Here is a 27,529-nt window from a genome sequence, read left to right as displayed (position 1 = left end):
ATGATCCTGATAGCTGGTGTCGATAATTACCTAAACGGTGAGTACTGACTAAATGATGAAGCCTTGCCTTGCTTACCCGTTTGGTTATTCAACGATGTTTCTCGAAGGACATCCCGTCGTGAGTAACGAATTGTTAACTGGGATTCCCCGGTGTGCTGCAAACTCGGGGAGGTGGGTCACTCGCACTCGCACTGTCACTGTCACTGTGTGTTGTTGGCAGATTTTTTTTCACGGAGGCATGGCTTTCTGCGATTCAATCGGAAACATAAAAGTACAATTTTCAAACACCGCAAAACTGAACATGCAAAGAATTGCGTGGTTGTTTGTTCGGACAACAAAGTTGGCCATTGGTCACTGGGGACTGCAACTGCACGCGACCAACCGACCAACCAACCAAGCCATCACACGACGAACACTTTACTTTGTTATTTCTGTTGATCGACCCACCTACTCGGCCGTTTCAATGCTAAATATACATAAATTTTAAAATTTATTGCCGCGATGAGTCATATTTTCATGAATAAATGACTTCTGGTGACCCCCGCCCCTCACGGTTCATCCTCACCTCCCCAAGGGAAGGAAGCGATAGTCCTGCAGAACTTATCGCGCATATGTTTGTGCATTCGTATATGCGTTTGACCGTCCAAGCCGGTATGGTGCGGCACAGTTTTACTCCGTGCCACTACCTACCGACTAGCTGGGAGGAACGATAATCGATATATCCTCTTTTACGTGACTCCACTCCACTGCTTGTGTGCAGGTTGAACTTATCGGGAAAATTTTAAAGAGAATTTTAAATCAGCTACCTGCCGGGTTGAAAGCGTTCAGCGTATCGAATCGTGCTTCGATGGTACAAAATTAGGAAGTTTCAACACTTGAACCGCTGGTCTTTAATTTATGATGATTTTGTTTGGCAGTAAATCACCCTCCAGGGAAAACTGGTCATCCATCAAAATCAAACAACACCTGCTTGCTTAGGGGAGTAAACATTTCCTTGCTGGAGGCCACCGCACCTGTCACAATCGGGCACGCCTACTACTGACACTGACTCTGACACACTTCGAACGTATCAGTTACCAGCGCCAGCGTCGCAAAAAAAAAAGAAAAACAAAGAAATGACTCTATCCCGTCTAGACAAGACAGTCAAGTGAAATGGCGACCAATTTGCTGTATTTCTCATATTAACGACTTGTGCTTTAGCTGCGCTACGCGCAGCGTACAGCAAAATGTGTTTTCATTTATAACTGATAATGATTTCTTCTTTCCCCTTTCTTCTCCAACCGCTGTAATTCAATTAGTTTCCATGGAGACCACAACGTTCCTGGGAGCAGCGCTCGGATTCGTCGCCCTTCTGCTCGTTCTGTTCCTGTACATCAACCGAAAATGGTGCTTCGCGACACCCGGAAGTTTTCCCTGCTGCGACGAGAATACGCTGTCGGCGAAAACGGTGCACACCATTCGTAAGTTAAAGCTAATTGATTGTTTACTATAATTATGGAGTATAGATTCAATGGTAATCTTTAAAATTCGATGGAGGCGCTTGGTGTTTCTAACCTAATTCTAATCGAAGAAGTACTAAAATGTAAAAATTGCTTTTTTATTTACCAGGTCGAGTCCTAACAATTATGTTTTAGAATAGTAATTCAAATCGGATGGACTTTACATATCGATCGCAATGATCACATATGTGTAGTGTCTTATTGTATACGATTCATTCATTTTATGGTTCACTTGAAGATGCAGAATGGCAAAATTGTTTTGAACTGTTTTTAATCTCCTGCTGTTTTGTGAATTTTCTCGAAATACTCAACGGTTGTTAATATTTTCTATAATTGGGTGCAACTTTGGCCTCTAAACACGGGTTTTTGATCTTGGGTATGATTTTCATATAGTTCGTTAAGTTTTTTTCGAAAAAGGTTACAATTTTTTCAATGATTTTTACATGAATGTGTCGGTTGACAGTGCCTTTTGTCATAAACATTTCGCTTTCAGTCTACAGGTGCAAATCGCTTACCAAACCATTTTTGCGAAAAAATTTTCTGCTTCAGCTTATCTTGAAATTTTCTTTTTGAATGCCTAGTTTGATTCGACCAACTTTCTGCTTTTTAATGTGGTTTGATAACTGCTTTTCGGGCTCAACATTGCGTGCGGAGTAGTAATAATTGAAATAAACCACACTAAGCCAATAAACTACTGAAGTACGCTTTCTTTATATGGCAGGATCGCAGGAAGTCCGTGAGTTAATCGAGAATCTATTAGGATTTGTGAATTGTTCTATTGGGATCAGCAATCTGAGAAACTGATCGACTGTTGAAGCACTATACATAGAGTTAGATCTGGAATCTCTTATCTAGCCAAAATGGGTTCGTTTTCTGTTATGTATATATTGACATTATCCGGAATAAAATATTTAAGAAGGTACCAGCTAATTTGGCTGGCAGACTTTCTTTCTTTCATGCTTTCCTCTCGTATGCTCGTAGCAGAGCGTCTCCCGAGAAGTTGTACCGTTATTAATTACACTTGATTAAGATAAAAACAAGCATTTAGACTTATTTTCGTTTTTTAGTCCATTCTTTTTACGTAAAAAGTGTGATTTTGGTACGTAAACCGGTAATTTATACTTCATTATTCAATACGGTCTAGCAAAAAAGGGCCGACCTGGACCGAAATGATCTCAATTAATTTCGGAGGCTTATATATTACTAAACATCTATACAAAATTTGATTTGCTGCTTTTGAGCAGTTTTTACGTTACTGACATTTGAAGAAACCATATTTTTTTTAGAAAAAAATGCCTGTAGCTTCGGAACCGAAGGAGATAGCAACTTAATTCCTTCAAACAAAATGTGCGTTTTCCATGTGTGTGAAAGTGCTGAGAAGGTATGATTTGTGAGAAATAAACACGAAAGAAGATATAAAGAATTTTTTAGGTCCACCCCGACAAAAAAAACTTTAAATAGCTCCAGCCCATCAACCATAAAAGATAGAATTTTAATTTCTTTGGCAAAGTTACTTAAAATTTAATGTTCTTTAACTTTGCTGAACATTTTATTCAGCTAACTTAAGCCATAAAAAAGTTTATATTTTGCACTCGCTTACTATGATGGTCATCCTAATGTCATGTACACCAAAAAATGCGGAAGTTAAAATAACAAATTTACTCCGAACATACTATATACCTAGGATTAATAGTTTTAGCGTAATTACTTTCGTCCACCTAGATTTAGGTTTCATCCCACGGTGCGCCACCGCATAAAGCTGACGATGTACAAAACGCTAATCAGACCGGTAGTTCTCTACGGACTTGAGACAGTAACTTTGCTTACGAAAGACATACGTACACTTGCCGTATTTGAACGAAAGGTGTTGCGGGCTATCTTTGGCGGAGTACAAACGGATAGCGGAGAGTGGCGTAGGCGTATGAACCACGAAAAGCAAGCACGACTTGGAGAGATTCCCAGCTTACATCTGGCTTAAGTTGGCGAGAGGATTTCTTGATACGGCAAGACCCACCCAGGCTCTATGCTGCTAGAAGAAGACGAAGAAGCGATTACGCTGTATAGCAACGAAGCCAAGGTAAACACGTACGCGTTTTAGACAGGTGCTCGTTCTTGACCCTCATGGAAGAATGCTTGGCGAAAGAGGCTGAACTGGCGAGGTTAAAAGCATACACTATGTCTTCGTTGGATAGCTGATACTTCCCGATACGAAGAACAAGCTATACACTTTTTCTTTGATATCTCCGGTACGTATGATGGATGCGCTAGAAATAAGTCGAAGAACTGAAATTTTCGTTGCAATCTTTGTCCATGCGTAAGCTTGCATACGAATATAATTAACTCAGCGGTTTGTCGATACAATCCTACGTTCACCCTGAGTTACTAATTGGAATAAATAACAAGCATTGCACGCTGCACATCTGCTTCCATTATGGAGACTCGCCGGAGTTCTTGCATGAGACGGACCGACCAGTGACTACAAACTTGCTGGAGTTCACCTCGCTATGTCTACATACTATGGAACAGGGTAATCAGATCGATGCCATTTACACTGATCTGAAAGCGGCATTCGATCGTGTTAGCCATGATATCTTGCTAGCCAAGCTGGACAAATTGGGTGTCTCAACTAGTTTACTTTCCTGGCTAAGCACTTATTCACGCAATCGCAAAATTGCCGTTAAACTAGGCCCTTCTCAATCGAGGTGGTTTCAGAACGGATCAGGAGTACCTCAAGGTAGCATTTTAGTACCAGTATTATTTTCACTGTTCGTTAACGATGTCACTCGACTATTGCCTCATGGAAGAAGGTTGTGCTATACAGACGATGTAAAAATTTATTTGCAAATTAAAACAACTACTGACTGCTTGAGTCCGCAAAAATTGGTTGATATGTTCGTGAAACGGTGCAGCTCTAATCGTATGCTAATCAGTACTCAGAAATGCGCTGTCATCAGCTTTACCCATAAAAAACACCTGATGGTTTTTGATTACTGTATTGACGGCACAACACTACAGCGCAGTGATAGTGTGATGGACCTTGGCATCGTATTGGATAGCCAAATGTCATTCAGACAGCATTATGCTTTTATTATTAACAAGGCGTATCGTCAGCTGGAAACCATTTTCCAAATCGGGGGTGAATTTAGTGATCCTGGTACTTCTTCCGGTGGTGTTTCACTTAACTCGGTTTTGATGAAATGTCTCGATCATCTGAATGATCTGTTACCAGTGTTGTACAAGTTTCAGTAACGGTTAGTTAGTCTAAGAGGTGATGTACAATGATGTACGTCAGATACGGATGAATTCCGAAGATGAAGACAGCCAATGGATTGTGTGATGTGCTAGCGAATACACAATGGAGCCGTGTGACTACGTGAGGCGTGTGGTGACATTTGGGGCAACGTGTTCATCCAGTACAGCCATCTTCGTCTTGAACGAAAACAATAGACACTACATCAACCACAAGCTGACTAGCGTAGAGGCTCGGTGGCTGACGTGGTCCGATACATTCACTAGCAGGATCGATTCTATATAATGAATTGGATGCCAAACTCCTCAGTTGTGCTGGAGAGCCTGGACGAAAATCCGAAACATGAAAAGTCGTTGGATATAAACGCTGATTTGAATATGGCCAAAGTTCGTGGTACACATTACGCAGGACATTTTTCGTTACAAGCTCTGCACAGTCTAAAACAAGCATCCAACCAAGTGTTATATACTCGGAACGTTAATGGCTATCTATGATACGTTAGAACTTAAAGTGCACTCTCCAGCGAAGGTACTTGTCCAGGTCTTTTTTTTTAACGAGTAGGGAAATCTGCTATCAGACACCTGAGAAGACAACTCAGGGAGTGGGGTTAGGTATCCCGACCCCCCTACTAGGGCGTGAGGATCTAGACTCACTAAATCCCTACTCGAGTCTCCAGCCTCAATCCCCCCTGGCACCACCTTATCGGTATTACTTCAGGGAAGGGCTATGGTGCTTAACGCACACTCTTAGATAACTACTGGACTATGGTAGTTAGGCTGTTTATTCGCCGCTAACCGGCTTTCCGGCGGTTTTGTAGCTCAAGTACGATCTGGGTAGCAGCCGCATTGACCGCTCCCCAGACGTCCGAGCTAGAACACATCCTTTGGACTAAGTTATCCGGAGTAGTGTCCTGTCCGCTCACTGCCATCATGTTGCTTCTAACGCCCGCTGCCATGTGATCATCGAGGCCGATCTTGTGGTATTCCCTATGCCTCTAGTTCCACGTTGGTTGAAGCATTCTACGTCCTCGCTGATGATGATACCAATAGGCATCATACCCGCTAAGATGCAGATTGCGTCATGTGAAACTGTGCGATACGTACTCGTTACTTTCAAGCACATGAGACGATCGGTGCTTTCCAGCTTAGCTAGATAGCTTTTGGTACCTAACGCCGATGACCACACCGGCCCGCCATACCTGAGTATGGACTGGCCCACGTTGGCTAATAGCCTTCGCTTGCTGCCATATACCGCAGAGCTATTAGACATCATACGAGACAATACCGAAATACCCAAGTAAAACTTGCAACATGTTGTTTAGAAAAATATTCAGAAAACAGTTGCATTTAAATTATAAATAAGTTTCATGGAAAACAAGATGCTATAAAAATGTTTTATTTCTAACACCGAGGTTTTCAGCCAGAATGACAGGTTAAAGTTGTATTTCGGTTGTAAAGCTAAACTTTTATCGATCATTTACAACTGAGTATTCACGACTACGACAGTAAAAGCAGAAATACTTCCTTCTCTTTTTTTCTCACACAAAAATCAAACAAATATCAGCAATTGCCGGCATTGAACAGCGAGCGAAGCGATGACGATGAGTGCAGCGCACTTTAGTTTGGGTTAATTTGAAGGCTACAATGTTGCTTTGAGTGATTGATGAATTACCGAAATATACTTTAGCCATTTTATCTTGCGAAAAATGTCTGTCATTATTTTCCTTGTAAATGTATAACTTCAGAGAAATATCAAAAAAAAAAAATCCTGTCAACAGCGCGATTAAGCTTTTCTGTTGGTAGTGCGAAAACCATGCAACGCATAGGCGTCACTTTGAAATATTTCAAACACATGTTACATTTTAGCTCATTTCTTGCGCTGTTTCATTCTTAATCAGGTCATTACTATCAGCATCTTTGGCTCGAGCAGCACGTTCCTCACAATCATGTGGAAAATTTGTGCCTTTGTGGTCATTACTAAGTATAGGCAAACGAAAGGTCGCATGAAATATGATTTATTTAGCATGTATAACTGTACGTAATGCTCATTTTTACATTTTTTATACATATGAAAATGCTAGCTGGGTTACTAGGGTAGCTGAAGCCTTCTTGCAGGTATAGTCGACGTGGCTCCCGAACTTGAGCTTGTCGTCGACCATGACTCCCAGGAGTTTTAAGGACCGCGTTGACAAAATAGTGCATTCCCGATGCTGATATTTGCTTGCTGCACTGATTTGCGCTTGTTCACCACGATAGCCTCCGTTTTATGATGCACTAGCTGCAGTTTCCTGGATCGCATCAAATCTTCAACAATGCTTATAAAGTGGGCAGCCGTCAACTCAACCTCTCCGATAGATTCACCGAAGACTTCCAAGGTGATGTTTTCCGCAAAGCCGACAATCACAACCCCTACCGGAAACTCAAGCTTCAACACCTCGTCATACATGACGTTCCACAACACCGGACCCAGCATGGAACCTTGCGGAACCCCTACGGTGATTGGAACGCAATTCTGACCCTCCTTCGTGTTGTAGCATAGCACACGATTCTGGAAATAATTTTCCAGAATCCTGTACTGCGACTCCGGCACTTGAACGCTTCGAAGCGAGATGGCTATGGAGTCTCAGCTAGCCAAGGGGTCGGTCACTCGGCACAGCCGTTTTTATGTTAGGCGACTTGCAACGAGCCGAACTGTGCCGATGCTGTACCGAAAGTGCCGAACTGCAAAATTTGTTAAATTCGTTATAATCTGATAGAGCTGGCAACCGTGCGAAATGATTTTGACAACTGGCAGTGCTCCCATTTCATATGTAAAATTGAACCGGAGGTGTGCCGCTTGATATCTCTGGAGTGCCGCGGTACAATGTGCTGAGTGTCCGACCCCTTGCAGCTAGCGCTATTGAACGCATTTCTCACGTCCAGCGTGACATCTGCGCAATAGCAGATACCTGTCCTCTTGCGCTGGATTGCCACCTCGGCTGTCTTAGTGACAGACAAGATGGCATCCACCGTAGATTTGCTTTTCGGAAGCCGAATTGGTTCCTTAACAGACCGTTTGTACCCTCAGTATACTGTACGAGTCGGTTAAGGATAATCCTCTCCGGCACCTTGCCAGCAGTATCGAGCAGACAGATCGGCCTATATGACGAGGGGATACTCGGAGGTTTTCCCGGCTTCGACAATAGGACCATGTTCTGTCGCTTCCATCTGTCCGAGAAGTGGCCATCTTCCAGGCATCTACTCATTACTGCCCCGAATAATTCGGGAGCCTCTAGAATAGCCGCTTTAATGGCCCTATTCGGGATTCCGTCTGGGCCCGGTCCCTTGCTCACCTTTAGGGATTAAGCGATCCCAATGAGTTCTCCGTTCGTAACCGTCGCTTCCTCCTCGACCTCTAAACCGCCGACGCCCACGTTACTGTGGATGATCGGAATGGTTGCCAACTATCTTACGCTATGGTCTGAGATACTGGAACGTCGACCGTGGGACGACTCAGCGGCCCAAGGCCAGGGCCTTGGCTCGTGGCGAGGAAAGAGGCCCTCGATGATCCACTTCAGCATCTCTGGTGATCGCTCTGCACAAGTGCTACTCGACATTCTGCCCCGCCTTCGTCCGAACGAGCTCTTTGCATAATTCTCCTCGCATGAAAGCACGCTCCGCGGAGTTCCGCAATTTCATCTGTCCACCAGTAAGCCGGTGACCTACTATACCTAGGTCGGCTTTTCCTTGGCATGGTGGCGTCACACGCCACGCGTCTCTTCGGATCACTTCCACAAATACTTCGGAATCGAAGTATGATGTCTTCCATCCGTGGGTGGTTGGAGTGTTGGTTCTACACGCCACCTGCCGCCTCATTATCTGACCGACACCATAGCGGACCGCCTGATGGTCACTGTGAGTGTAGCCATTGTCTACCCTCCAGTCTCCTATCAGACCAGGACTTCCGAATGCCACGTCGATGATAGACTCTGCACCATTCCTACTGAAGGTACTTGTGGTGCCGACGTTGACCAGGTCTACGTTGAGTTTTGCCAGAGCCTCAAGTGCGACGGCTTCCTCACTCTACCGACCAAGTGTTGAAGTCGCCCGCCACAACCACCGGCCTTAGGCCAGTCAGCACGACTGATACTTGGTCTACTATCCGCGTAAACTGCTTGATAGACCAACTCGGCGGAGCATAACAGCTGCGGTAGAACACTCCACATACTTTGGCCTCTTGAACCGGGAACCTGCTTGTAGTCCATATAGCCGCCATCGCGGACCTATCCGAGACCCAGTTACCGTTTCCGGCAGGGATGCGGTATGGGTTCGAGATGATGGCAATGTCCGTCAACGACTCAGTAACTGCTTTCGTATAACAGCTGCTGGGCCGCGTAGCATTGATTCTAGTTTAGTTGCGTTACCTGCATTTTGCCCGTGTTTTAGTCGCCGGTGCGCCTGCCGGGTACTTTGGACCTTCTGTTGTGTGCTTAGCGTCCCGTTGGCCGGTACATATCAGGCACTTGGGCGGCGCAGTATAATCCCTCGCTATATGACCCGCACTGCCACATTTTCTACGCAGGTGGCTTCGGTCTGGCTCCTTAGAGCTCCAGGACTTGTGCCCCCGCTAAAAGCACCGGAAGCAGGCCTCCAGCTGCTGGAATACACCCAGCGGGCATACGAACCATCCCACCTTCAGTTTAGCCACTTTCAGCACTGCATTTCCGTCTACCAGTGGAAGTCTTTTAGTTGCTAGCTGGGTTACCGCCGGTCCCTTACGCAGACATTACATTGCTCCTTGAGAGCTCGTACTAGTTCACCCGCATCAGTGATCTCGTCCAGGCTTTTAGGCTGGAGAGTCATCCCGGGCGTTAGTGCGCGAATCTGTACGCTATCGCCGAGGACCTTTTCTGCCAGCACTTTGTAGGCAGAACCCTTCTCAGTGGCATTCTTTTTAAGCTCAAGGATCATGTCGCCCGTGCGAGAGCGACGGATACTCCGCACATCCGTGCCAAGACCCTTCAACAGGCCTTCAAAACTTCCGAATAAGCAACGAACTCGGAAGTTTATATTTGGCTCAAATTTAGTTCCGCAGGACTTTCTTGCTGAACAACATGATACTACATTTAGAAACCGAACTTGATTCTCAATAAAGTACCGATAATATTTGTAGCAACTTATAAATTCATCATGCGACTTGAAAGTTCAACGTGCGACTTGAAAGTTCAATATGCGACTTGAAAGTTTAACATGCCTGCGATAAAGCGAGTGGTGGTTGCATTGGTATGGGTTGTGGCTGCAACGGTGCGGCGGTTGGTCGTAGTGGAGCGACTGGTGGTTCCAGCTTTGCAATTACTGGAGGTAGAGGCAGACCTGCACTATCCATAATCAGCATGTTTTGAAAGCTCACAGGGTTCTGGTTAACCTTTTTCTTGCGTTGGCTGTTGACTGGCCGCGCATCTGAAGAGGACTCACCGGAGAGTTCCTCATATAAGCGAGTCGCCTCATCGTAGAACCGGATGCCATTCCTCTTGATCGTACATTTATATTTTAGCCATGCTTTTTTGGGGGTAATAATTACTAACCTGAATTTTGCGAAAAATGTTGCTGCAGAAAAAAATACCGCTTGGTGCTGCTGGAACATTCAAAACAAACTGGTGAACTGTCAAACGCAAGTTCACATAAAGCTTCGCGCGTATTTTTTTCGAACCATCCAGTTCGAAAAATGTTTCGCGCGTACTTTTTCTGAACTGTCACGTTCGGATGAAGTTTCGCGCGTACTATTTCAAAACTTTCACGTTCGGATGAAGTTTTGCGCGTACTATTTCTGAACTTCAAGTTGAGATCATGACTTTTAAGTTCAAAAAGAAACCAGCCCAAGTAACAATTTGGGTTTTATTACACTCTTATGATGGAATTTAAGACCAAAATTGGTCATGAAGACCGCCATAAGAGTACAATAAAACTCACATTGTTGCTTGGGAGGGGCTGTCCTTGATGTTACAGTAAATGAGAAATCAGTACATCGAGTGAAATTTATGCAGATCTCATATTTCAGCAGTGGAGCAGTGATATGTGTCTAGGTTACCAAGAGGAGTACTCGAGTTCAAAGCTCGAGGCAAGTTATGAAAATAAATTAATATTAATATTATTCTTCTGATCTAGGTTTTCGATCTAAGCTTATCATTAATAACCAAAACAAATGGTTTAGTTAAGGAAAAAAACAGGAAGAAGTGGAAAATCACTTTTTAATTTTGAGATAATCGAAGTTTTTTTTGCGGGCTGAACAGCGTTCTATACAGCGACCTAAGCAAACTTTTTGCGAACTTTCTAGTTCTGTTTGAAAGCTGCTGAGCATTCCTACTTGAAACTTGAAAGTACGGTTAGTTGCTAAAAATTAAGCTGAATACAATTCTATTCATGATAATTTGGGTAGCTGATTAAGCTAAAAAATCCACTTTTATCGGAACTTTTGGTTGCTTGGGTAAGCAGACTTTGTTTCAGCTCATTCGCCAGGGTGCTGCGACCTGCCACGAACTCGATAATGGCATCGAGCTGATGAGATGCCGCTACCACTCTTGGTAGCATGCCTCTCTTTCCTTCCACTGCTTTTATTACCAACAGGCCGTTAATTGCTACGTCCGGCGTAGATGCAGTTGGAGCGGCAGGTAAGCAGCTTCCCTTTCCGCTTACGCTTGCGCTTCTGCTCGTATCCATCGGCGGAGATCTCTGGATACCACCTCTTGCGAACGGATTATTTAATCCGTCCACGCTCACTGAAGATAAATTAAAGCCCCTACCTAGCGCCTCCATGTGACCATACCTGGAAATACTTCAATTTGTATAATTTAGTAGCCAAGCTAAGTAGCGTGGTCGTGCGGTTTCCAGTTCTTAATCTTACAAATGTAGTTTTAGGCAACCAGTGAACTACTCGACTTACTCCGGAGTATCACTTAACCTTTATTAGCAAAGATACTCTCAACGACTGTAAATAAATCATTATCTATGTATATGGGATTCGTTTGGTACGGGAGGTCTACGCTTTCGTCCTTCCTCTTGATTTCAAGGAGTTTAATGGAATTAGGTATTTTTCCTGGTTCCACTTGATTCCTTGGAATTCTCTCTGCGGTACATGCTGCGCAGTTGGCCTGGCCGTGGACAAGAAAAATGATTGATTCAAGTAATCGTCGTTTTCCAGGATGCCTTCCTGAATTGGCTGCGTTAGTGTGAGATTAGATTAGAGATTAGATATAGCTATGGATAACAGCTATTAAAACCATCCTCCGCTGGGGGCTTTGGACCCTCTGCTCCGGTTCCCAGTATTTTCAGGTACATCGCACATGCTTCTACCGAGATCCATCATTTGCTGGTGAGTTGCATTACCCGGGGCTTTCGACCCATGGCTCTGGTATCAGGTATCTGGTATCTGATATCATTCGACAAAATCAACCTGCTATCAAATCAAACAAAATTTGGTTTGGTTATATTTCAATTAATTCTTCTTTATATTTATTGCGAGGAAATCAGTTACATACCTTTGCTGTAAAACATTTTCTTAATAATGTCTTCGACTGAATCAAATATATGTATCTGAAAATAAAATAAAACCATCTAAGTTCAACATTGCACTAAGTTGAGCAGAAAGACACACATACATAGGGATAGAAATGCCAAGCTAAAACTAAACTATGGCACGGTTCCGCTCTGGATACTGCCACCATGGGTGCCTTTATTTTTTACGAACTGTCCCTACGATTCCCTATGCGATGGATGCTGAGTTTGAGCAGTGCAGTCAGTATAGTAAGTATACTGATTACTGTAAGACTGTAAGAGCTGCCCAGAAAAAAAGAGCGTATCTTAGTTTCCATTTTCCACCAAATAAAGAAGAAAAACGTACCCACCCGACGACGGCGTTAGTCGTTCTGCATTACTGGTTCAGTTACTTCCGGTTCTTCTTTCCTTTTAACGGCCCCAGTCAGCGGTGGGGTCCAGCTACTCACTTTTGATCCTTTCTTCGGTTGGCACTTTTCCCAAGCCTCCCCGCTGCGCTGGGTTGCTTGGACCGAAAAGTTTTTCTGAACCAAGCAGCCAGCAGTCCGGTTGTTATTATTTTTTATGGTAACACAATTCCACTTGCGACTGGCATTTGCAAAGACATAAGTTGGCCATGCAGTCGGTGCTCGAAACGTGATCGGCCATTGCGGTACGGCGGCGCTGACGCTGTGTGGCTTTGTTTTCCCGTACCGCAGCTGTCGCATCCCGCTCGGGAAGTTTCCCGTTTTTCACGTGTTAGCAAACACGGACGGAATGAAATGGTGGCTCATCTGCGAGAACGCAGATACGACGGTACGGTACGGTACTCGTGTCGCCACATTTCGTCGCACCAGGGGGAACAACAAAGGAAACGTTTCTAGGTTTACACCCTGTTGGTTTTTCCTAGATTTTTTACCTCATTAAAATAGGTTTCTTTTTTTTTCGGTGACCTTAACCTAGCAGTGCAGGAGTACAGAATCATCCTGCGCTTTTGTAGTCACTAATTAGCGTCCCATTGAAGCCATAAATCAAGCCCATTTATTATCCTTGGCTTATGGAATAGTTGGTTGCGCGCAAGAGGAAACGTACACGACGTAACATAACCTATCCCGCTGCGGTTAGCTAAAGCGAAAAAAATGAGGTGTGAGTCAAATGTCTTGTTATTTTTTTCTCCTCCACACTTGTTCTCCGGCCCGTGTGGCCTAGATAGACTAGATTGCCACAAGATTATATCCTGTTTCATAATGCCACGCTTCCGAACGCAACAGTTTCGCATTTCCCTACAGTCGTGTGCTTCGACTGCAGTCTGTCTGTACGGTATAGATAACGAAGGCAACTTTATTTATCACAGCCTGGGCGGGACAGAATGTGGAGTGCATAATCCATAAACCTGTCAGTCAGTGGGATTTCCGTAATTGATGCAATTCTACACTCCGTGCGCCTGGCTTCGTTACCACTATCTTAGATCGCTCCCCAGTCGATGCTTACAGTAGAGTGTAAAATTTATTATTTGCATTTTCACAGGCAGCCGGTTTGCGTACGACGGAAACTCCAGTTCCGACTCGGAGGAGGAAATCCTGCGGCGGCTGAAGTTGCAGCAGTCGTGCAGTTTGCACAGTGGTCAACTGTCGCGCTACGGTGCCGGGGCTTTGAGCCCACTGGAACCGGATCTTGTGCCCAGTCTCGGTAGTCTGCAGCATGTCACCATTGGCGCTCAGGGCGATCCGCCCGAACTGGGTGGTTTATCCCGGAAAGACAGCAAGAAACATGGTCACCAGCACCAACACCATCACAGTCATCACCACGGTGGAAGTCGTCGACACGGATCGTCATCGAGGGATCCACTGGCGTTGGCCGAACGGGGTAAGATCGGAATGCCTCACTCGAGCAGTGAGTGCAGTTCGAACAGCTCCGTCGAAGCTTCGGTTGAAAGTAACACGGGACTGGTCGGTGGGGAGAAGAAGGACCGGCGGTTGATTCTGCCGTCGGCAACCGGTAGGACACTGGGAAGTTCTGGTAGTCTTGCTGGCAAGGAAACACTAGCGGAAGGTAAGGAATTTGGGAACAACAATGCGGGGAGTTTATCGGAAACGGCTAAATACAGCCGGATGCCGGTTCAGCGCCAGGATAGCCTGGAAGATGTGCCCGATATTAACAGTAATCAGGACGTGAGTATGCTTCACCTAATTTCACGCGTTATTTTAATCCGTTTTTTTGTTTTCTCATCCAAAAGTGTATTGTGGTCCTCTCGCAGGAACCTCTTTTCGATACTAGCGATTTGAAGTCCCTCAAATCGGACACCGGGACCATCGGTCTCGGACCGGAAAGTCCAACCTCGACCAGCAGTCCGAACGGAGTGCTGGAAGTGTCCCTTCTGTACGATGCACCGATGCGCAAGATGACGGTGCACGTTCTGCAGGCCCGTGGAATTCCGTCCCGTAGCAGTGTGGCGAGTGCGGCGGCAGCAGCCAGTATTCTGTCGAATCCGACGGCGACGGCGGCTGAAGCGAACGCCAAAACCAGCCAATCGACGACGCACACCCAGGTTCGGCTGCTGATGCTGCCCAGTAAGAAGCAGAAGCACAAAACCAAGATCCGATCCGGTGAGAATCCACAGTTTATGGAGAGCTTTCTGCTTCACCGGGTTAACCCGGAGGAGGTGAACTCGATGGGGCTACGTATCCGGGTTTACGGGTGTGAACGAATGCGACGCGAACGGTTGATTGGAGAAGCGATCGTCAGTTTTGCCAATATTGATTTGGAGCTGGAAACCAACCTGTGGCTACCGCTGGAACCGAGGGCGAATGCTGCGGTGAGTAGAACCTTAGTTTGTTTTTGTTGCCGTTTAATAATGAAACCTTTGTTTCTCTGTAAATTGTAGAATACCGGATCAACCAGCGATCTACTGAGTTTGGCGCGGTCGGACAGTACGGGTTCAACGACCTCCATGCAGCATGGCGGTGTATCCGAACTTCTACTTGGATTGGGGTATAATGGAACTACCGGACGACTCACAGTGGAGGTAAGTTAGATAATAGTTTCTTTGTTATTCATTTCTCTAGAAGACTTTTCTTCAAAATTCCCTTTTATGGAACATTCAATAATGAAATTTGTAGGAATCAATGATATTTTTTTTTGTGAAATAAGGGCCAACTTCACGCCGATTGCGAGTAGAATCAATGAATCATTTAATATTTTTAAGAACTTAAAACAGTGGGGCCAGAACCCGTGTCCAAAAGCTTCACCATCATGTACTGGCCAAATTTGACGATGAACATACGTGATAGCGGACTCCGTTCAGAAACCAGGGCAAAAATTTTATCTGGCAATGACCCGGATGATATTCCTAACAAAAACGATTATAAGTGTGTTTATAAATTTGCGTAAAAATTCATCATCTGGAGAAATCTGGTTATTGAAGACCAACAGATACCCCAGTAACGAATGACTACTAGCGGAACTCTACGATGGAGAAATGCTGGAAACAGCATTACACTGGATAATTTCCAAGATCTGGGTGTCAGAGAAGCTACCGGAGGAATTGTTTGGCGCAGCTCGATAGGCAATCCACTGCGACTACCGTGGCGTAACGCTGCTAAACGCCGCCTACAAAGTACAAAGTATTCTTCCCAGATCTTGTATAACCGACTGTCACCGACAACCCTAGGATTCGAAGGGAACTACCAAGTGGAATCCAGGGGAGCTCGCGCCATTGCGGACCAAATTTTCACCACCTAACAGCTCTGGCAGAAATGCCAGGAATACAACGTTCCCACGTATCATGTTTATTGACTTCGAAGCAGCATACGATACAGTCGTTCGAGACCGGCAATAGCCGATAATGCATGAATTCCAAGCCAGCTTGGGCGATTGATCCGAGCAACATTGGTTCGTGTTCGTGTGTGTTTAAGGTACGCTGACCAGACGTCCCGCATTGATTAATTTTTTTAATCGAAACAGTTTGTAAGGATGAAACATAGGAAATTATGTTACATTGCATGAAAAAACCTATTGCTGACACCGCTCATCAGCCGGTGCACACCCTCCGCAGTCACGGCCTCGGCCAGCCGACACCTCGAACTCCTCATCTGACCAATGTCACTGGTGAGTGTTCTCTTCATCTTCAGCTTTCGCTTAATTATCCCCCAGTATTTCAATACTGCACAAACCCGGGGACAATTTGGTGCAATCAGCTCTATTGAGATGAACTGAAGTGCATTGTCCATTGTAGCATGCATGCTGAGACTGCGGCAGGCTATCAGGGGACTTAATGAAAGGCATAATCCGCTTAGTGAGGCACCTACCCCTGTGTATATCCGAATTCTTATCCGTCACAAAACAGTGGTTTTCACACGGATGCCAATGAAACAGATCCCTTGCTAAGTCATGACCTTTTATCACGAACCCTTTCCCAAAACCAATCTAAAATCTGCTACAAACCCTACTGCGTTTGGCTGAAATCGGCCTTCTCTGAAGCTTATTCATCATCGAGTCAGACACATGTATCGCGTTTCGCCCAATGTTGCGAATCGAGCGAGAAGTCAACCATGCCTACACACACGCGAAAGAGTATGAGAAACATAGCATTCGACGCTTACGCCGCACACGCAGGCATAACAGAAACAGCCGCCGGTACTGTGTGCAGACATTCTGCTACCCACACACTCGCGCATGCACATACTCACATCGTCTTTCTGCTAAGCTTACTCGCGAGTTAAATAACTCCTAAGGAATCAGCTGCCCGTGTGGCTTAGTGGCGCACTGGGATAAAAATTTTGCATTACTTTTTCTTTTCTTCTTCTTCTTCGCCCTCGATTCTACCGGTTTCGCACCACCCGGCCGCGTAGCCCGCGAGACCGGATTCTAGCCTTTGTTTAGTGTTTGAGGCTTCTGTTGGGCTCCTCACTTGTACGGTAACACTTGTAGCCATTACGAGACGGATTCGCCGTTCAATACAGCGGTTAGTATTCAGTCGAATGACCCTCAAACGCAGTTGACGATCAAGAGTGCAATTCGAACGTCCGGCCTGCGCCTTGCGGACAGTCATGAAAGTTTTTTTGCAACCCTCAATTACTCACACCACTGCTCTTTTAGGATGCTGGAAGCTAGTTCCGCTGGCTCCCGAACCGACACTGATGGATTCTGCAGGTGACCGCACACAATTACTTTCATTTCTCCTCCTACATGATGAATGTCTCGAAACCACGTTACCTGCGAAACTGCGAAAAAAATATACCGAGCAGAACTCTTTACAAATAACACAACGCTACCGAAAGCTAGCATCCACGGCCACTGGGAGCGCCGCTATCGCCAAAATGAAGTGCCCAATTTCTAAATGATCCCATCTTTACTACGGAACCGATTTAGCAAATGAGCCATTTAATATGTCCCGCATTCATTAAAAAAATCTGGTCACTTTATTTAAGGCAATCTCTATCCCCTTCAAGATAAGCTGGCGAGGGTTGAGATAAGATATTGGCTTATCCTGCATGCTATTTAACATCGCTCTAAAAAAAAGGAGATTCGAGAGGCGTGCGTAGAAACGAGTGACGTGAGTTTTAGTAAGAGCTTCAGACACCTAACGGGTGGCAACAAAAATTTTGTAATTTTTTCGAGGTCCCTATGCATAACAACAAACGAGCACAAAGAGAAATGAGAGTGTGTATGTGTTAGCTCTCTCTCTCTCTTTCTGCCAATATTTTTTATTTTATTTATACTTGCCAAGTTTAGTTAAAAATGGCGTCAAAACAAGAAGCATTTCGCGAGCGTGTTGTACACTTCTACGAATTGCACAAAGATCTCGGGAAAAAGTATACGGTACAACATTTTAAAAGCGAAAATGTTGCGGCTTCGACTATTTACCGTATCCTAAGATCCCCAACAACTACTCGCAAGCAAGGCAATGGACCTCTTCAACCTCACCGGCGCGGCGCCTAGGATAGAAGAAATTAACGTGCGAGAAAATTGACGACAAGTGGCCCAAGAACAAGTTGAATGGAGACCATTACTTGAAACAGCACGAGTTACCTCGGCTGAACGATGACGACGATCCCCACCGCTTCGGTTTACACGATTTTTTAACAATGTCGTCGGCTAGGCCGAGGTCATTTAGCTGCTCTATCGTTAGAGGGTTTCGAGGTTATCGAATTTCGATTTGGTCTACTATCAATTGCTTCAACTGGTATCTCATCCATAACGATAATAAATAGCAGCTATGATAAGTAGCCCTTCCTCACACCAGCAGTAATCCTTATAGGGACGGGTAAGACGTCGTTGTGCAACACCCTGCATGAGAACGCCTCGTACTGAGCCTCGATGAGATAGATTGGCTTATCTCGAACTCTTCGTGGTCAAACGCCTTTTCAACGAACACCAGCAGAAGAGAGTTTTGGAATTGGTTGATCTGCTCCAATATAATGCGGAGCGTTGTAATGTGATCTACACATGATCGGCTAGTATGCCGTTCAGCTTGTTGCTGCCGGAGAGTAGTGTCGATCTTCTCCTGAATCCGGTTAAGGATCACCTTACAGAGTACTTTAAGTTGCCGCTCCAGTTCCTCCAACCGCTGCGCTTGGGTTTCAAGTTGTTCGACAAACGCCCTTTTCGCTTGAGGATTCGACGATCGTCGTAACGAGACCCAACTTTCTCCCTCCGTCATCGGACACATGCGACGCGTCTCTTAGCGATAACAAGGTGGTGGTTAGATGCAATATCCGCGCTGCCTTTGTTGCGTGCATCAAGAAGGCGCCTTCTCCAATTTTGGCTAATGTAGATGTGGTTAATTTGGTTTTCGGTTTGGCCGTCATGGGAAACTCACATGATTTTATGTTATGACACGGTTTTCCGGACAAACGGTTTATCCTGCATGCTGTTCGCTCTTGAGGGAGTGATCCGACGAACGGGTATCGAAACGAGTGGCCCGATTTTTACCAAGAGTAGCCAACTTCTAGGCTTTGCAGATGACTTCGATATCATAGCCAGGAACTTTGCGACGGCGGCGGCAATCGACGCCAGACTGAAAGCGGAGTCTCGGAGAATTGGGCTAAACATAAATGCGTCGAAGACCAAATACATGAAAGGAAGAGGCTCAAAGGAAACAAACGCGCGTCTCCCACGGACGCTAACCATTGACGGCGACGAACTAGAAGTGGTAGAGGAGTTCGTGTATTTAGGGTCGCTGGTGACCTCGGACAACAACGCTAGTAAAGAGATCTAGCGGCGCATCCAAGTGGGAAATCGGCCCTACTTTGCCTTTCGTAAAACGCTACGATTAGGAAGCATACGCCGCCGCACGAAGCTTACAATGTACAAAACCCTCATTAGACCGGTAGTTCTTTATGGACTTGAAGCCGTGACGCTGGTCACGGAGGACATGCGCGCCCTTGCCGTGTTCGAGCGGAAGGTGCTGCGGACGGTATTTGGCGGAGTACAAACTGAAAGCGGAGAGCAATCACGAGCTACAGGCACTGCTTGGGGAGACTCCCATCGTACATCTAGCGAAAGTTAGCAGGCTACGGTATGCCGGACACGCCGTAGGGATGCCGGACGACAGTGCGACGAAAATAGTCCTCTTCAACAACCCCACCGGTACCAGGAACAGGGGGCTCAACGTGCACGATGGCTCGACCAGGTCGAAAGCGATTTGCGACTTCTGAGACGACTAGGAATTTGGCGACGAGTGGCCCAAGATCGAGTTGAATGGAGACGAGTGCTTGAAATAGCACGAGCCACCCCGGCTCTATGCTGCTGAAGAAGAAGAAGAAGAAGAGGGATTCCACCTTGTTGCTAGCGATTTTTCACGTACGTCCAAAACGATGCAGGATCGTGCTTAATGGTGTTTTCCATGCGACGAATATAGCCACGAAAGCAGTGAGCAAGCAATGAGTTGTATTCGCTCTCCATGTCACGCAGCACAGCTTTATGGCTATCATCTTTTCAGCGAAAATATTTTTTTCTTGCCTTACAGAGACGGTTACGCAGATGCTGTAGCTGGTTGTTCCACCACGGTTCTCTACTACCACGCTGACAAAATTGTTGCTTCATAGGGACAACATCATGGAGTGTACCATAAATGCGCTCATAGAAACGTGATACGGCTTCATCAGTACTGCATCCAACAAGAAACTCCTCCCAGCGAATCTCAGCAAACAGTCTATTAATTGATTCAAAATTGCATCTTTTGAAGTTAAAGTTGAGCGGGTAAGTGAGAAATCTGGTTATTGAAGTCCAACAGAGCCGTCAGTAAGAACCGACTACAAGTGGAACTAGAGTTTCACGGCAAAGAAACGCTAAAAACAACATTACACTGGATAATTTCCAAAATCTGGACGTAGGAGACTTGAATAGAGTGAATGGAAGAAGTTGTTTGACCCATCTACACAAAGATTGGTCAGTTTGACTGCTGTGACTACCACAGCATAACGCTGATAAACGCTGCCTACAAAGCACTCCTCAAATTTTGTACAGCCGATTGTCACCGGCAGCCCGAGAATTCGCAAGGAACTACCAAGTGCAATTTATGGAAGCCAGCGCCCCTGCAGACCAAATTTTTACCACGTGATCTGACAGAAATTCCGGGAATACAACGTTCCCACTTATCATGTTTATTGACTTCGAAGCAGCATACGATACAGTCGATCGAGACCGACAATGGCAGATAATGCATGAAGACGAGCCGCATGCTTCAGCGTTATCTACGTTTTCGCCATCGTCTCAAAGTTGTGTGTCATTATTGTCCTTTACCGTCCGATCTACTCTTTTTGAAGATCGAGGGCTGTTAACCGGTCGTCGTCTGCATAGGGTACTAGATCTATTGCCATACTGTTACGTTCATTATTGTATCATCGTTAGAGTGCTCATTGTAGTATTGATCCCACCTTTCGACCGCTTCTCATTAGTTCGTGAGAAGACTGCCATCCTAATCTAGACACATATCGGTTTGTGGCAAAATCGTAAAATACCTTTGCGCGAGTTGTTAAATTTTCGTGGGTTAATAAATACTACGAGATTAAAGATATGATCACCGAACCGGCTTTGACATTCGCCGAACCTATTGGAGAATGGGATTGACTGTTTCAAGGATACCAATGTTCAACCAGCAAAGACTATATCACTCTCGGCACTACCATCGGCGCAGCCTGGCTCCACTTTCTCAACCTGTTGTCCCGCTACTATGAAGCTGATGGGATTATCAGTAAAATCAGTCAGTCAGTCTGTGAAACCTGCTGAATGCTGCCTGGAAGCTCTCGGAGAAGAGATCATCTTGCTTTGCATATCGATATGGCGTTGTGCGCGAAATATAATGTCGTTGACTAGGTCGAGGTCATTCAGGTACTCCATGGTTAGACGATTTCGAGGTTATCCTCGATTTGGTCTACTGTCAATTGCTTCAAATAATATCTCATCCATAACGATGAGAAACTGTAGCTAGCTGTAACCTCTATCGGACAAGACGCTGTTGTGCAAAACCTTGCAAGAGAACGCCTCGTACTTAGCTTATCTGATCTTATCGATAAGATGGACTAGCTTATCTGCAACTCATCTACGCCTAAGTGCGCCCCAGATGTTTTCGTGGTTGAATCGATCGAACGGCGAAGTCAACGAACACCAACAGAAGAGAGTCCTGGAATTCGTTGATCTGCTCTAATATGCTTTAATTTCATCCAGCGATGGCGTCTCCGAGTTGACGTAATAAATTTGACGAACTATTAGCGTCATACGCTGCTGCTTTTGTCGATCCCTGCTGTTGTGTACGGTCAGTCAGAAGCTGTCCAGCTCTGTCGTTTAGCGGCATCTTTGCATTCATTCTGGCACCACTAAGGATATCACCATTGGCGGTGGCGGTTTCCGCTTGTTCCCCCCGCCTACAAGCTCGTTTAACAGCCCTCTCCAGTTCGGCGTATCGTTGACGGGCAGCTGTCTTAGCTTTCCTAACATCCAACACCATTCGGGACATATCCTGGAAGCCTTGAATCGCTATATTATGCCTCAAAGTTATGTGGAAGATTCCACCCGATTCGGGACCTTACCTCAATAAGTGGGGGTGTAGGTGGGGGGGGGACGAGATTAAACGCGTGCTTAAGTCACTCGACATGGCTTGACCTTGATTCTACTAAGATTTGAACCCACGACCATTCGCTCGTCAAGGAAGACTCTATAATAACCTTATGGAACCCCGTGTCATAGCTTGACATAGCTTGATGAATAAAATTTCTGCTATCAACTTGGTTATATGCTGCCACTCTCTAATTCTTATAATTGCTCGCTGTGCTACTGCACGTCTTATTCCTATCGCATTTGAAGCAAACACCATTTTAGCGGGGTAATCGTCGGGCATCTTTGCAACATGCCCTGCTCGCCATATCCGTCCATCTTCAGTCACCTTTCTTCCTCTGAAGCTTTCTGTGAGATTGGACATTCCACTAAAAATCCGTAAACAGCACGGTGTACCTTCCATTGTGGATTTAATCAATCTGATTAGCTTTCCAGAGAAGTGCATGATTCTATTACTATTTACGGTCGATGGCATCATATACCGCTTTGAAGTCAACGAACAAATGGGTCAACTGCCCAATTACGATGTTAGTCTAATAAGCCAGTTGTATGTTCGAATCTCGGCTGAGCAACACTGCTAGAGTCAGTAGGATCGTCGCACCAGCCCCGCAATTGTCCTGCACTCGAATAACCGGCTGCGAAGTTTGTTGATAAAGAAGAGCCAAGTCTTAAAGACGTTTATAATCCAAGACCGGTGCACAGGTGGTCAGTTTTTCCGGTCCCATTTTTATAAGCTTCGCTCCGATGCCACCTCCTTAGTCTTATTTATTGCTCTTCAATTTGATTGTCTCCTTAACTTTCTGTCTGTCGTTGTGGCTGGCATCTCTTCCACGTTTGTGGCACCCTCGAAACCCTTACCCGCCGCCAAAGTTCTCCACCTGAATGCCATTTAGGAGTTCATTGAAGTGCTGCTTCCTCCTGTTGGTCAGCTCACGATCGTGCATCTTCTGCATACTGTCATTCTTAACCAGACAATTTTTTTTCTCGTGACACAAATCTTTTGCAAAATGCGTTCAGTTTCCGGTGGAGACTTTTCACATTACCTGACAACCCAAGCAACCAAAAGTTCGAATTTCACTTAAGAAACAAACTTGAAAGTTCATATTTGGTTCAAATTTAGTTCCGCAGAACTTTCTTGCTGAACAACCAGACACTACATTTGTAAACCGAACTTCATTCTCATTAAAGTACCGTTAATATCTATGGCAACTTGAAAGTCCAACATGCAGCTTGAAAGTTCAACATATAACTTGAAAGTAACTTAGAGTTCGGATAATGGTGTCTAAGGAAGGTTAACAAGCTTTATGTCTATGGATTTATAGCTGGCTAAGTAGCTTTACTTGTAATTAACCGAACTTAAAGTTGCCTTAAGTTCGCTGCACAGAGCGCCAAGCAGCTTCTAAAGAAACTTTGGCAAAAGTTTATAAAACAGCACTTTTAGTTCTATTTTTATACTTTTCTATTTTCTTCCTCCGCCTCATCCTAACTTTTGTAAAGTCGGTTGCGTCGGTCATGCGATTAAGATAGACCATATAAAAAAAGGCCTAACTAACACCGCCCGCTGCTGGATTTGAACCCGAGCGTTCCGCGTTGCAAGCCTATCCTAATGCATTGCACCATCTCTGACGCCGCTAGTGACATGAATTTTGCCGATGAGTTGTTATTAAGTGTAAGTTCGTTTCGGGGCTGTGATAAATGCGAAATTAGCACATCGAGTAAAAACGATGCAAATCACATATTCCAGCAACGGAGCAGTGGTATGCGTCTAAGTCACCGAAAAGAAGTACTCGAGTTCAAATCCTCGAGATTTTGGTTGGTGGTGTGTGGTAAGTTACAATAAATTAATATTTAAAAAAAAAAAAACAGTCGGTTATTAATCGAAATTTTAAATACCCTAATGAGAAATGTCATGAATCTGCAAAACAAAAAGAAGTGGGAAAATATTCCCCCAATCTTTTTTTTATTTCTAAAATTATTGGAGTTTCTTTTCGGGCTGAACAGTGTTCTATATAGCGACTTAAGTATACTTTTTGCGAACTTTCTAGTTCTGTTAGAAGTTACTTTGTATTCCCTTCGAAGTTTAATCATCAAATACGAACTTGAAAGTACGGTTAATTACTTAAAAATGAAGTTGAATAGAGTTCTATTCATAATCATTTCGTTGGCTGATTAAGCCAAAAAATCCCCTTTTATCGGAACTTTTGGTTACTTGGGAACGCTGCTCCAGCTCCGCATACTCCTGCTCTTCCAGCTCAAGTTCATCTTCTTCCGGTAGAATGACTTCGAGTGAGTGCGTGACTGAGTCGGTCGGACGCCGTCCGACATAAAAGAACATTTTGCTTGACGCCAGGCGACAAAACTTTTACTGTCTGTAGCCGATTTAAAGACAAAAAGAGAAACGAAAAATTACGTCGCTCCCAGTCAGTTTGGAGTTTACACTCTTCAATATGAATGCAACGCAGGAGAACGATTGTTGGCTTCTCTTGAGAGGCCACATGGATAGTTGGCTGCGGTATTCGCATGCGGCAGATTGACTGCATTCATAAAGGCAAAGCCTAGCACTATGGGTCAGAAAAATGCAAATTTCGGGACAAATATATTTGCGGTTAAACGCCATATCTCAGCTCAATGTAGTCTTCGACAACTTTTTGAATGAAAAAATGATGCATATTTTGAAGGGGTCGTCCAATATTTAGGTGTTACTTTAACAACAATTTAAGTAATAACTTTTTGAGTAAATTTATTTTCACCTTTTTGGTTTCAAAATATTAAAGATAAACCAATTTCAAGTATTTTTTCTGAAGATATCAAACTTCTACCTTTTACCAATTTTCAGCAATAGACCTTTGTTTATAAACGACCCCTCAAATCACATTTCTTCTTGTAACATGTTTATTTCAACAGACAGCTCAATGTGGTGTTCCAGACAACATTTTGCACATAAAAGAGGAATATTTTTGCTGAAGACTGTTTTGCTTTTTCTACATTAATTAATAAGATATAACTGTTTTTAGGTTAAAAACCGTCTGATGAAAAATGTGTATTTTTTCAAGAGTGGTGTCTTCAGAGAAGTAAAATAATAAAATATAGTGCATCTTCCTGCACTATTAGGGTGGCCATGAATTCGCCTATTAGGGTGATACAAACCTTTGTTTTCTTAAATAATTTAAAAAAAAAGTTTTTTTCACCGCATGTTGCAGAAAATATTAAAATAAACAACTTTGCTGAATAAAGTAACTATCTGTCTCTTACCGGTTGCGAAATATAATGCTGTGTTAAAAAAGAGCACTTAAATATCAATTACACTCAATAACTTTGCACACGATTATTTTATTGCTTTCAAATGTTCTACAAAGTTATTCAGTATATTAAAATACATATTTTCTGTGAAGACTGTTTGACGCTAGGACGCATATTTATTAAGTTATAAAATGTTTGAAAAAAAAATCCGCGTTATTCCCTGGTATTCCCAGGTATTCTCTAAAATATGTGTATTTGAGCAGATAACTTTAACAATTCCCTACAAATTAGTATGCAAACTAATTGCAGATACTTGCAGATGGCTAAGATATTCGGATTTTTCATCAAACGGTTTTTAACATAAAATCAGTTATATCTTATTAATTAATGCTTATAAAACAAAACAGTCTTCCACAAAAATATTCCTCTTTTATGTGCAAATTATTTTCTAGAACATCACATTGAGTTGTCTGTTGAACTAAACATGTTATAAGAACAAATGTGATTTGAGGGGTCGTTTATAAACAAAGGTTTATTGCTGAAAATGGGTAAAAGGTAGAAGTTTCATATCTTCAGACAAATTACTTGAAATTGGTTTATCTTTAATATTTTGAAACCAAAAAGGTGAAAAAAAGTTTACTCAAAAAGTTATTACTTAAATTGTTGTTTAAGTAACGCTTAAATATTGGACCCCTTCAAAATATGCATCAATTTTTTATTTAAAAAGTTGCCGAAGACCACATTGAGCTGAGACATGCCGTTTTACCGCAAATATTTTTGTCCCGAAATTTTAATTTTTGGCCCATAGTGCCTAGGTGCTACATTTCGTTATCGAAACTTGACCTTCCTGTTTTTATACGACAGACTTCGCAGCCAGCTGTTAGAGTGCAGGACAATTGCAGGGCCAATTGACTATTGACTCTAACAGCCTCTCCCAGTCGAGATTCGAACATACGATGACTGGCTTATTAAGCCAGCGTCATACCTCGAAGCCAACTGGGAAGCGGCATTTATAAAACAATCGTGCTTGAAGCGCAAGTTGAATGCAGAAAGCGTACGTATTCACGCAGTCACAGTCAACTTGCGATTTTTTTTTTGAGCCCTGGCTCTGACGTCAATGATGTCTGAGAAGTACCGACAGTCGATCAATTCGTGGTCGATCTGTGTTTCTGTCTCATTTGATGACCTCCAGGAGTACTAGAGATGGAGTTTATGCTGGAAGAAAGTATTACGTACGGCCATACCCTTGGAGACGGAAAATCGATTAGTGTTAGGCCTATTTCGTTGGTCAGCTGCTGCGTGATGAATCTTGTCTTTCCAGAGGGTTGCCACGTTTTCTCCCAGTTCTGTTTACTCAGAGTCGTGTACCCTTTTTGGACAAGTGCAGCGTAAGTAGTTCCTGCCATCACATTGACGACCAGGGCATTCATCTAGGGTGTCCTTCAGGGCGAAATTAACATTTGGAATAAAATCCATTTTTTTCGGGATAATGACAAACTAGCGGTTTTAAATGCTTCTATTGCATATCTCTTGAATTACAGATCGTCAAGGGCAGCCAATTCCGGAACCTCGCACTGAACAAAGTGCCCGACACGTACGTGAAGCTGTGCCTGGTCAGCAGTATGGGTCAGGAGATGGCCAGGGCGAAGACTTCAACCCGTCGTGGTCAACCGAATCCGTTGTTTAAGGAGACGTTTATCTTTCAGGTTTGTTTGGCCTCGACATTTTTTCGATTAATCCACATGCTGAGTTTCTTTCTTATTTTGCAGGTGGCCTTATTCCAGTTGAACGACGTCACCCTGATGGTGTCGGTGTACGCGAAACGGAACATGAAGCGTAACGAGATGGTCGGCTGGTTCAGTCTCGGGCTGAACTCGAGCGGCCCGGAGGAGAACGCCCACTGGGGCGACATGCGGGACGCCATGAATCCACGCTCGGAACTGGTGACGCGATGGCACGTCCTGGTCGATTCCTGA

At 44.3% G+C, this 27,529-nt stretch overlaps 1 protein-coding gene across 1 annotated transcript; it reads left to right on the top strand.

Moving 5' to 3' along the window:
- Positions 1 to 27,529, top strand: LOC128732496 (synaptotagmin-16). Its single transcript, XM_053825759.1, has 7 exons — positions 1 to 37; positions 1,299 to 1,460; positions 13,785 to 14,428; positions 14,494 to 15,072; positions 15,142 to 15,282; positions 27,095 to 27,259; positions 27,323 to 27,529. Exons 1-7 carry the CDS (start codon positions 1 to 3, stop codon positions 27,527 to 27,529), a joined length of 1,935 nt encoding a protein of 644 aa, XP_053681734.1.

The sequence above is a fragment of the Sabethes cyaneus genome, chromosome 1 (assembly GCF_943734655.1).
Source record: "Sabethes cyaneus chromosome 1, idSabCyanKW18_F2, whole genome shotgun sequence".
In the NCBI taxonomy this organism is placed as follows: domain Eukaryota; kingdom Metazoa; phylum Arthropoda; class Insecta; order Diptera; family Culicidae; genus Sabethes; species Sabethes cyaneus.
The sequence above is the reverse complement of the archived record's forward strand: the minus strand, read 5'-3'. Positions and strand labels throughout refer to the sequence as shown.